Source organism: Eublepharis macularius, chromosome 4 (assembly GCF_028583425.1).
Source record: "Eublepharis macularius isolate TG4126 chromosome 4, MPM_Emac_v1.0, whole genome shotgun sequence".
Taxonomy (NCBI): domain Eukaryota; kingdom Metazoa; phylum Chordata; class Lepidosauria; order Squamata; family Eublepharidae; genus Eublepharis; species Eublepharis macularius.
The window spans coordinates 6,371,659-6,384,012 of record NC_072793.1 but is presented as its reverse complement, the minus strand read 5'-3'; the positions used below and the strand labels follow the sequence as shown (position 1 = coordinate 6,384,012).

The 12,354-nt window shown below is 43.1% G+C and overlaps 1 protein-coding gene across 1 annotated transcript in view; it reads right to left on the bottom strand.

Annotated features, from left to right (window-relative positions):
- Positions 1-12,354, bottom strand: part of CA10 (carbonic anhydrase 10) — a 720,933-nt gene that overhangs the window by 144,411 nt on the left and 564,168 nt on the right. The window contains exon 5 of the mRNA XM_054977005.1: positions 4,859-5,044. Coding sequence (XP_054832980.1) covers positions 4,859-5,044 — 186 coding nt within the window. The remainder of the gene's footprint in view (positions 1-4,858; positions 5,045-12,354) is intronic.

Here is a 12,354-nt window from a genome sequence, read left to right as displayed (position 1 = left end):
AACTTTCAGTTAGGTCACAAGGTCTACAGGAAACCAACTCACACTGATCGGTACTTACACAAAAACTCCAATCACCACCCCCGACAGAAAAGAGGTATAATGAAAACATTAGTGGATCGTGCAAGACGGATATGTGAGCCGCGCTTTCTCAATGAGGAAATTAATCATCTAAACCACGCACTTCAGGCAAATGGCTACTCCAGAAATGAAATCCGAAGAGCAATCAAACCCAGGATGAATCAAACAACCAAGGAAAAACAGTCACCTACAGGAAAAGTGTTTTTGCCATATATCAAAGGAATTACTGATCAGATGGGAAAGCTTATGGAAAAGCATAACCTTCAAGCAGTATTCAGACCCACCCGAAAAATACAACAGATGCTACGATCAGCAAAAGACAGCAGAGACCCCCTCACCTCTGCAGGAGTATACCGTATACCCTGTAGCTGTGGACAAGTTTACATCGGGACCACAAAGCGTAGCATCCAGACAAGAATAAAAGAACATGAAAGACACTGCAGACTTGGACAGCCTGAAAAATCAGCAGTGGCTGAACATAGCCTAACTCAAACAGGGCACAGTATCTTATTCCAGGACACCAAAATACTGGACAACACTTCCAACTACTTTGTCAGACTGCACAGGGAAGCCATTGAAATTCACAAGCATAAGCAAAACTTCAACAGGAAAGAAGAAACCTTAAGAATGAACAGAGCATGGGCTCCAGTTCTGAAAAACACCAGGCCAACAAAACACTCCACACCCGACAATAGCCCTGCAGAGAAGATTAGCACATCAAGCACCAATCCATATGCAAAAGAACCTCCTCAGGTTACAGTGAAGCCTCCCGCCATTAGCATTCCACACCCTGGGAAACTCTTACAGAATGACTCAGCTCAACCCCACCCCTCCTGAGTAGATACAAATGACCTACATCTTTTCCACACTGTGACACTGAGAGATCTCTGTCTTTTGGTGCTACACCTCTGAAGATGCCAGCCACAGCTGCTGGCGAAACGTCAGGAACTACAATGCCAAGACCACGGCAATACAGCCCGGAAAACCCCCAACAACCATCGTTCTCCGGCCGTGAAAGCCTTCGACAATACACTGTTTGTTGCTAGAATGTTTTTGTGTTTCAGAAAAAAATGATCAGGTATTCAAGGGGTTGTTTCGGTATGTATCTACAAGCAGGGCATGTTTCTCACATCCTTTTATATGTAAGTTCATATACTTGGAAGTCACACTAGAGCTTAAATATCCAGAAAAACAAATCTACCTTGCAGAACAGCTAGGCCACCTCTTGCTCTTTCTGAGTTTCTCCCAAGCCTGGAAGATAACGTGGTTGACTGCTCATTTTTGTTTTTTGATTCTGTAGAGTCAATTAACATGTGCAATTTTGAACCGTGTAATGAATCCTTTTGTGTAGACTAGTTTCTGTCACCGGAATGGCAGCAAAGGGACAATGCCCTAGGAAGATTGCTTACATACAAAACAGATCCAGTTGCAAACTGGGAACCTTCCAAGCCTCCTTACCAATCCATGGTGTGGGAAAGCAACTTCCTAAGGATGGAAATATAGACTGTGCCCCTTTAAATAGATTCTTTAGCTTGACTCCCTCTGCAGATTCCCACAGGGCCCTGTGACCCTGGGCCAAGCTACAAGTGACGAATGACCCTTGAACGGCAAGTGAACAGACTCACGTGTATTCCTCCCTGTTCACTCGTGCTCCACTTGCACTCCGCTTGATCACATCAAGTGGTGCACAGGTGAACAGGGAGGAATACACGCGAGTCTGTTCACTTGCCGTTCAAGTGTCATTCGTCACTTGTAGCTTGGCCCCCTGTTCTGATTGTCTCTAAGACTTAGGCCGCTGTGAAACAGGTCCTTGTATCCTCTCCATGATTCTGCTTTCTTATTATGGGATCCTCCTGCCAGCCTGAACCAACTCAGCTGGCTTCCTTTTAGAGTCTCTGCCCCTCTGCCTCCTCTGCAGAGGCTCCCTTTGTCCTGCACCCGGATCCCACCTTCTGAGCAGAACTTCTAGTATCGGCCTGTTTGACCTGGTGAATGCTCTGCCCGTCCATCACAGCCTTCAGTTTCTCACGACTTCTTCAGTGACACTTGCCAGTCAAGAAAATGCTACACAATCGTCTGCCATCTCCTGCCTCTGATGACAGCAGGACTCCCCACCATCCCAGTCTGACACCGAATCCTCACAGGATGGCCCTCAGCACAGTTGTCGACAGTAAAGTCTACTACAGAATATACTTACAAGCACCATTTCTGTTCCTGGGGCTTATACTCGTGATATTTCTGGCTGATTCCATTTCTGGTCCTTTTGTTTGTGGGAAAACATTGAAAATCTATGCAGAGGTCAGCTCAATGCATAGAGCCTACAGTGGCTATTTACTCTGTTTCTAGTGGTCAAGAAACAGACCACTGAAACTAGAAAAACAACCAGTCCCACCATAATGTTCCTAATTTCTTACTTAGTTTATAAATAGACTGCCTTTACATTCCTCTTGTCCTTCTATCTTGATGGTCCTACTTCGAGGAATCCTTTCAACTCGTTCACCAAGGAACCACATGTTGTGCTGAAGAGGATTCTTGGTTCTACCTACACTCAAAGGCAAACATGGAGGGCAAAGCCAGATAAGACACTGGAAGTTCTGTGCGTGGAGCTCCCAATGCTTTATTTTAAATAAGATGGCATATGGAATCTTCATTCAAATGGGGACTGCAGCACAGGGGGACGGGGGGGGGGGTTTCAAGACTTCTCCTAACCCAAGTGACCTTCTACAGGATCACCTCATAGCAAGTCCTGTAGGCCCGTCCAAAGAGAGAAACTGCAGCCACTATGAAAATGGTGTAGGGGATGGGAAAGACGTTGCCACTTGCCAGCCCCGCCCCTGCCTGCTCAACCCTTGAAAAGGGACTGCAACCCATTGCTGCCTTTCTGTCAGGGAAGAACTGCTACCGAGGCTGAGTGTTTCCACCTCCCAGCCCCACCGGTGCCTTTTTGAGGAGGCAAAGCATTTTTTTCTCAGTTGCCACCTGTAATAGAAATGCTAGTACTGTTTTGTTTATTTATGATTGGTTAATTAAGAGTTGTACTTTATAGGATATTTATGCTTATATTTGTTAACTGCCTTGATGGTTCTTGTTAAAATTTGTTGTAACCTGCCCTGAGCCTGCTTGCGGGGAGGGCGGGCTATAAATCGAATAGATGATGATGATGATAATTACCCCCACCAATAAAAATTAGGATCCTACATACCAGCTACTTAAAATTAAAAAAAAATGTTTGGAGCTCCATACATAGACTTACCGGTGTCTCATCTGGGGATGCTCAAAAACCTGTCAGTTTGTCTCATATGCTGTTTGCTCGTGACAATCATGCAGCCGAGGAAAAAAATGGGAAGGATCAACTGGAATCCAGCTTTGATCTCCTGCTGGAGAAATTTTGCCTGGTACCTACATTCTTTTCGGAGGGGGGATCAAAAGCCAACTCCCAGCTGATTGCATGAATCAGCTTGAAGTCGGGTTCTTCTGATTTCCAATCCTGGAAACTTTTCTGCATCGTAAACTTGCTGAGATGCTGTGGATTTGGTGGCAGAGTGGTGATCAGAAGCCCAGCTTGAACCCCTTCTTTTCTCTCCACCCCAGCTGTCAGCCTGGGTTTCATAGAAAAGGCGCAATCTCTTTCTCCCTTGCCTTTTGCAACAGAAACACATCACTTCTCACTTCTGATTTCTGCCATTCAGCTTGGAGCAGGGGGAGGGAAATAACCTCTTTTTCTTCTCCCCTGTGCTATGAGGGGAGTCAAAAAATGGCCCCCATGCCCAGATTGGAGAAGAGGGAAGAGAAATGATCTCTTACTCCTCCCTCTTTGCAATGAGGAGATCATAATCTAATCAATTTTGATCTCAAACATGACGATGTAATAATTTTTCTGAAGGGTTGGTGGATCACAAACTCATTCCCAGCTGATCCCCCATCAGATCTAAGTCAGCTTCAGATTCCCCCTTAAGCTTTCCTGATGTCCTAGAACAAGAAGGCTAGGATACAGGGATGTGTTAGGAGATCAGAACCGATCTGATCTCCCAATTAGATGTGAGTTGGTCAGCTTCTGACCAAGAGGCAGCTGCAAACTTGTTTAGCAGTTGTTCAAGTTGCTCAGTGTTAACTGAACATATTCTTGATCAGTTCATGGTCTGATTATGACTACTGAACAGGGTATTTTTGACTACCAAAAGGTTTATTGCAAGATCTGCTGCATTCCTAGCCTTGTCCAGTTTGTTTATCTAAGGCCTGCTAGGTGTGTTCTCAGCGCATGTTTGACAGTAAGGCCCAATATTCCCTGGTATCTAAGGATTGTAGGGAAAGTGATGGTCAAACTGTTCGTTAGGGGAAGCTTGCCTGCCATTACTGATTTTCACACTCAGAAATCTGTCATAAGTTGTCAAGGAAATCCACCGTTCCCCACTAGACAATTTGTAAATTGCTGCTCAAGCTGTATAAGTAAACATAAGCATTAAATATATTTGCACTATTGGATCTTATCTCCAGGCTGTTGTTACACTATTACCATAATCACTGCATTGTTAAATTTTGTAGGAAATTTGGTTACTTGCTGCTGTGAGGCAACAAACCCTGCTTCCAGTATTCACAGATTTCATGATTCACAGTTAACCTAGGAAAAGATCCCCTATGAATAACAAGGGTCTATTGTAGTTGGTGTTTGTGTTTTCTAAAATGTGGAATTCCAAACCATTAATGAGGGCACAAACAAAAACGATCCACTCATAGCACTTGTTTTGCTGCTCTTTTTAGAGTTCTAAATCCATGGACATACCTCCCCAGAGAAAGCTTGTCCGTTCAGTAGGTGTTCCGACCCTTGGCTGTCTTCACTTCCGAAGTGTAACCGGATCTCCTCCAACCGGTGACTGTATGTCATGGGCCCTCCAGAGATGTTGACCAAATGTTCTTTGTCCAGTCGTAAAGAAACATGCCTCCCTGTATTATACATTGTTCCACTGACCTAAACAAAGCAAAATAAATAATATGAATATGGCAAGCTTTGGCTCATTTCAGTGTTTTTCCCCCTCAAATATTGTCTGGTTGATCTAGAAGCAATTAAAAAGAAATGAAAAGCTGCAAGTTAATTCAGAAACCCTTAAGGGCTTCATTTTTGTGTTTTAATCATTTTGCTGTATATTGAATTATTTTAATAAGTATACATATTTCATGTAAAATATATATACATTTTAAGCTAGCAGTGTATAGGGAAACAATAAATGTGATTAGTTTGCCTGTAAATAAGTAGAAACTTGAAAGTATTGCTTGTATGAGACTTGAATAATAGCTTCATTACAGAATTTTGGGCACATGAAAGGCAAATATTTCAACTAAAGGATAAATTATTTACATTATACTTAAACATAGCAGAAACTCAACTCATTTGTTATCCCTGAAAATTTTATAAAAACAATTGGCTAAAACCAGAACAAATTATCTTTGAAACAGAAGGAATCCCAACATATGTGATGACCTTCTGTCCTTGCAAATGTTGAGGGTAAAAATCTTGTTAATCACAGCTTTTCAACACGCATAATTTGCATTTTGGATCTAATAGCATTGACCACATAATTGAAAGACCTTTGCTAGCTGCTGTAGTTCTAGTCCTGGATGGTGTATCTTCCATTCACGGCAAATTCTCTGATTTTGTCTGCAATCTTTTAAAAATCACATTGACTGTTACGGTGAGCAATGAAAGTAATGGCTAGAGATCTGGCAGCACATCAGCACTATACAAGCACCAAGCCAATATCTGCAAGGCAGGGAGGCAACCAGGTGAAAGAGGAGCCATCCTTTGTTGAGCTTTTGTTTCCAAAAATTGTGACTACGAGTGAATCAGACACATGCAGCTTGGGCCTGCAAATCCTTCCGGCAGCAGCACTTGCTCCCTCTGTCTTATGTTGCTCTTTTTCGCCTACCAGGTGTCCCTTTCTCCTGCCTCTGCAAAAGGAACTCTGAGACTGGTAGTTCTTGATATGATAGCTCCAGAAGACCCAGAAATTCTGATTGACTCCAGAAAATTTCACATAATCTGGATAACAGATACATAAATGGAAGGAAATAAATTTCTATAAAGGTCCTCAGACATGATCTACAGTTTATCCTCATTTTTCTCCTCATGGTAATAGAAATTGTAGCCTGAGCAGGGTCCATCTCCTGGAATGACAACTAACTTCCAGATTACATAGATCAATTCCCCTGGAAAAAACGGCTACTTTGGAGGATGGATGGAATTGCATTATTACCAGCGGAGGTCCCTTCCCAAACCCCACCTTCCCCAGATCCACCGCCCAAATCTCCAGGAATTTCCCAACCCAGAGGTGGCAACCCAACAGAATGCAGGTTCAGAGTCTCATATGGCCTTCCAGCTAGATTATGTCCAGCTACATTCACACTTGAGTTCAAAGTAATACTGAATCACATTTCTCTGCTTTTTTTTTGTAGAAAAAAACCCACTGGGCTGAATACAAATACTACATTTAAATTATCTTAATTTGTATTAATCAGAGGGAAGTCTAGCAATGGTATGCTTTGCTGAGCTTTAATTTAAAAGGATAAGCCTTCAGAATTACATGTTATATCCTATAATACATCAGCACTCTAATAATTAACTTTGCTGCAGTGTCATTTTATCTCTAGCACTAATTACTGTGTTTAAAAGGTCTTGTTTTGTTGCTCAGTTTCTTGCAAGAAAAGTTACATTGTAGAGATTTTGTAATAGAGATATGGGTGACCATAATTCATTTCTCCTTCATTTCTCTGACATGGGTGTTTTATGGTTTCTTTTTAATTTCCAATCAGAATGAGAAAAGTTTCTATTTGTCACATAATATCACTTACTAACAACAGGGGGAGAAAAATCCAACAAGCTGAGTAGCTTTGCATTTTTCCTCTGGTTTATTCCCTGACATTAGCAGGTCTGACAAATAAATACCAGATTTTAGGAGAGGGAGACATGCTTTATTGAACCCCAGCTATAGCATTCGGCATATGTAACTGCCTACCCCAAGCTGGGTGTGTTGTTTAGAAAAGATAAACAGGAGAAGAAAACAAACTGTTTGAAAAGTCATATCACTGTCTGGAAAATGGCACCTTTCACTTAACATTCCATCTGTTTTTGTGAGTGCTTTCAAAACTGATACAAAATCCATTTTATGGCTCTGCTTGATGCAAACATTAAGTGCGACGACCACTGCTTTATCTTCTGATGTAAATATGACCCAAGTGGCCTCTTAACACAGATTTAATAATTCTCTATGGCCTATAAAGGAATGCCAACCACATTCCCTTGGAAGACAGAACTTGGGTTTTGTTTTAATATGGAATTTTCAAAATTGCTGATTTAATTTATAGCAGCAGTAAGAAGAGGTAACGGGGCATGTGCACTTGGGAGGCTAGAAAGTTATCGTCAGGGTCCATGTTCCCGACCTTTTCGGGTCCTTGTTATTCTCATTTCTCCACCCCACCTGTGACTTGCCAATCAGATGCTATTAGGAAGCCTCCAAAGAAATCCAGGAAGGCGCTTTGCTTTTTCAGCCATTTTGCTGCTGGATTAGGTTTCCAAGTTGTTTATCTCGGTCTCTGTTTCCTGCTGCCCTCCCTGGAATGTCTTGTTGTCTACTCTGACGAGCTACAACTGTCTTTTGGTCTTGGTTTGATTTGTCTTGGATAACATTCTGCATGGATGTTCCTAGGACTCCAGTCAACTCACTCTGAATGGATTGATTTTACTTTGACTGGTTATTGTTTCAAACTAGCCTTTCTTTATTACACGTTTCCACTTCTGCCACTTTGTTGCTGCCACAGGAGGTAGGTAAATCTCGCTCGGTGGATGGAGCCTGCAGAAAGGTTAGTCTGGATCCAACTGAATATGAAGTCCATTCATGGTGGTCTAACCTCCAGTTCCTAGTGAAGCATCCTACCTGAGTAGCCATTCTTAGAAAATTAGATGCAGCCGATTAGACTGGTGTTTCTTCTCTTCTCCAAATGGCTGATTCTTAGAGTGTATAATTCAGTATTTTCACAATGCGCAACTCAGCATTCCGTATGCCTCCAAAGCTCTCCAAGCACAAATGTAAGGATTTATCAGTGCTGCATATATAACACCCATATCCACATTTCCAGTGTATTTTCAAAAACTGTGTAGGGAACAAACCAGGTTAAAACATCTGTATCCATTGCGAATTTAACCTTTTATTGTATTTGGAGTGACAGAATGTGTTTCCTAAGGCTATGTACATAGTTTCTATGAAGGGAGTTGAATGAGTATCTAACTCTCCATAAGCCTGAGATGTTGTTACCTGAATAGGCAGTCTCCTAACTAGCTGGGGGAAATTAGCCTAAGGAGACAAAGCAAGAGACAAACTGGGATTCTCCATCAATGTTTATGGAGATTTTTCCCTTACAAGAACTCTCAAAATAAACCAGCCAGATGTTCCGCCAGAAAGGTTTTTATTAAAATAGAAATAAAAGGGCAAACATACATTCATACACAGAACACATACAAGGCTAACGAAGAGAAAGTCAAGGCAGATTCGGTTTCGTTTTCTCGGCCATGTCAGACGCTCCTCTCCGCAGGTCCGGGAGGAAGCGCCCGAGCACCCTGACCGGGCGGCTGATCTGCGAAGATTAGCCCCCAGGACTCCCAGTGAGGGAGGCAGGGTCCGGGACGCTGCGGGAAGAGCCCCCCGAAAATCAATGCGGGTGGTAAATTGCCCGTTTGTCCCTATGGAGGCCGGCAGACATGCGCGGCGCCTCGAGTGCTGCCGGGCCATGGAAAACGGCAAAGAGCAGAACTAGGCGGAAGCCTGTAAGTAAGCGAATCCCTTCTGTTATTACAAGCGCACGCGAAGGAGTGGTGGGATCTGAAGCTAAGAAGGCTCATTCTTCCCCTTCGCTGAGTTTCAGAATCTGGCTGGCGGTCCCCCCCCCTAAAATGGCAGCGAAAAAACAAAGTCCCGCTCTGGGCAAGTCAATCTCGGCTGCCCTGCAGGGGAAGGGAGAGTCGCTCGAGGAATTGGTGCGGAGGGCGGTTATCGAAGCCATAAAACCCTTTGTTGACAAGCTGAACGAAACAGATCAAAGGGTGGGCTTAATTGAGAGCGAAGTGAAAACCATTAAGGAAGCAGCGGGGGGGGCAGAGAAGTCTGCTCGGGAAAGTGCGTCACTCGTGAAGGCTACGAATAAAGAGTTAAAGCTGGTGGAGAACCAGCTGATCGGGCTACAAGTGGAACGAACACAGACAATTTTGTGCCTCCAGAATGTGAAAGGAGGAAAATGAGGATTTATGGGGTCTGGTCTCGGAACTATTGGCGACACCCGCGAAGGCAACTAAAGAAGAGGTTAAAAGCGCCATTTTGGAAGTCCGCCGGGCTTCTTCAAAATATGCAACGAAGCGTCAGCTGCCTCGCGAGATCATCATCGATTTTTCATCTAAAAGGATCCGAGACACTATCCTATACAATTCATATAACGCGGATCTGGACTTTTTGGGTAACAAAGTTAAGATACTGAAAGACGTCTCATTTTTAGTTGGGAAAAGACGTTTTAAGTATAAAAAGTTCGCAGCTCTTCTGAGGGAACGTGGAATAAAGTACAAATGGCTATTTCCGGAAGGAATCTGGTTCAGTTACAAAGATCAAGCTTACAAGATATTATCAGAAGATCAACTAAGGGATTTTGAGGACAAAAATCCGGAATTTCAGCGCACCAAGCAAGAAGAAAAGGAGAAGTCTGAGGGGGGGGGGGGGAGGAAACGAGCACTGCGGCTGCAGTTGCTCAGAGAGAACTGCGTCTGGGACCCAGGAGGGGGAGGAAAACTTAATTTGAATTTGAATTGTAATTTGCATTTTGTAAGGTCAACCACTCCATCAATACTATACAAAGCTTTAATTTTTTTTAATAATGGCAGTATGAAGGGAAAGCATTCTGTGTAGTGTAGTTGTTATATGTTTTTTTTTCTTTCCTTCCCTTGTTCCCCTTTCTTTCCTTTGTATTGTTAGTTAATGTAGTTAATAAAAAGAACAAAAAATCTTTAAAAAAAAAAGAGAAAGTCAAGGCAAAGAGGAGAGAAAACAATTTTGGGGAAAGCTACATTTACCAGTCTCGAAGATGGAGGTCCATAGAGGCAGCAGTGAAATGACCAGCATTTCACAGAGAGAAGAAGAGAAGGCCCAAAAGGATGGGTTCCAGAACATACACACATGAAGGGGTGGCTAGGGACACCAGATATCGGGCAAAATGCTCCCTGGGGCAAGCTGACATTTTTGCCTCAGAAACAATAACTTGATGGGTTTTCTGGAGGTGGATAATGGATGTAAATGGTGCTTAATGACCATGTGGGTCCAGGATGGGAAAACTACCAGGTTTGGTGAATAACACAAGGTGGTTCTTAATCAGGGTAAATGGGTGAGGGTTGTGGATGAGATTAGTCAGGAGTTTCCTGGGAGACCCATTGTCCTAAATTACGTGTCTCTCCAGGGTCTGGAGGGGGCCATTAGTCAGACAGCTTCTCTGACTCCCTTCCTGAAATATTTTCCAGACTCTTACCCAGCTGGCATCCATTTTGTTTCATTTCAGGCCAGGTAGTGTATGATATATGAGGGAGGGTATTTATAAACTGTCCGTCAGAGGGAAGAGGGGTCTGACTGTTAACAATGTCAGCAACTTCAGTTTGTTCTGGCCTGTCCTTGACCATCCATATCCCAGAGGGGGACAAGTGAAAGTTCTGCCATTTTTAGCTCCTGAGACAAGGTACCCACTTCACTATGCTCAAATGTCTACACTTCTGATTTAAGACTCAACCAGCAAACAAAGAATGCAGTAAACTGCCATAGATCAGCTATGACTTAATGGCACTCTCCACCACCACCACTAAAGGCTGGAGCAAATCCTAGTGCATGCTTGGAAACACTGAGGCTGAGAAGATGATGAAGATTATGACTCTGTCAGCAGCACCTACAAAATAATTATAGCACTATTTTCACTAGTATTATCAATATATGCATCACCCTCCAAAGACTCACAGCTTGGATGCAATTGAGCATTTTCATGGATGGGACCATTTCCACCCACATCTTAACTTTCTTGTCTGGCCTCTGCTGCTGCAGCCCAAGATGCCCCCCACCCAATATTGTTTCTACTGGGATTGGTATTTTTGTTATCTAAAAGCTATAATAAAACTTTTAAATAAAAATTTAAAAAGAGAGATGGAAGAAAAGAGATGTCTTGGAAACTGGCCGATCATATTATATAATAAAAAGGCACAGCAGCTCTAGGCTTGGATCTAGTGGTAATTTTGGAAGATGAAAGGAATTTCAGTCAGCAAAATGTGATTTGCTCGCCTTCTCACTCCTGATGAATTCTAAAATGACGCCTGAAACACTGCTCCCAGGGGACGGGGACTGCCAGGAACAGCATAAAAGGGGAGTACAAGGTCTGCCGTGGGGAGGGTGAATCCATAAAAATGGTCCTTCCACTTCCATCTGGGGAAAGCTCCTCTGCTGGGCCCAACCCCTAATGTCCAGAAGTTGACCATCCCTACTGTTCCTGTCTTAAGGAAAGGGTTAAGAAGGCTCTAACCTATATTTAAGACCAAATAATGAATGATTTTTTCTTATTGTTGGAGTAAATAGAATTACCAACATGATTATAATCAGGGAAAACTTCCTCATCAACAGCAGAATGGTTGTCAGGTCCAGAAATGAACCTGTCCCCTGTGGAGAATGAGGGGTGCTCACCGGCTCCAGGTAGTAAGGTTATAATCTCACTGAACTTCCCAAAGGATGTGAAAGTTGAAGGCCAAGAGCCCGATCCCATTCAACGGCCCCAAACGCAGTGCCAGGAGGGTTTTGCTGCCACCAGGATTGCACCCCAGGCTGCTGCCAACAGGTCCGGTCAGTGGCAAAATGCTAATCCAAAAACATTCATTTAGCAACACCTTCAAAAAGCTGAAATTCCCTGCAAGTACTTGAGCTGAGGCCTTTTTAAAATATTTAAATTCTTGAAGCCGAAAGTTTCTGGTATACCTAGTCCCAGTACTTCCACTATTTTGCAGTTTCATATCCCAGGGCAACCACTGCTTCTGAATGCCAACCTTGGTTACTATTAAAATAATTAACTAGGTGACATGTAAGGATCATTTTTCTTGCAAACATTTAGAAAGAATCTAAATATGGTTCAGTTGAGTCACCCTGATCCAGCAGGTGACAACTGCACCCGCATCTGAAGCGAATGCTCACTGGGAAGTTCAGCTGGTTCTCACTAAATTTTACA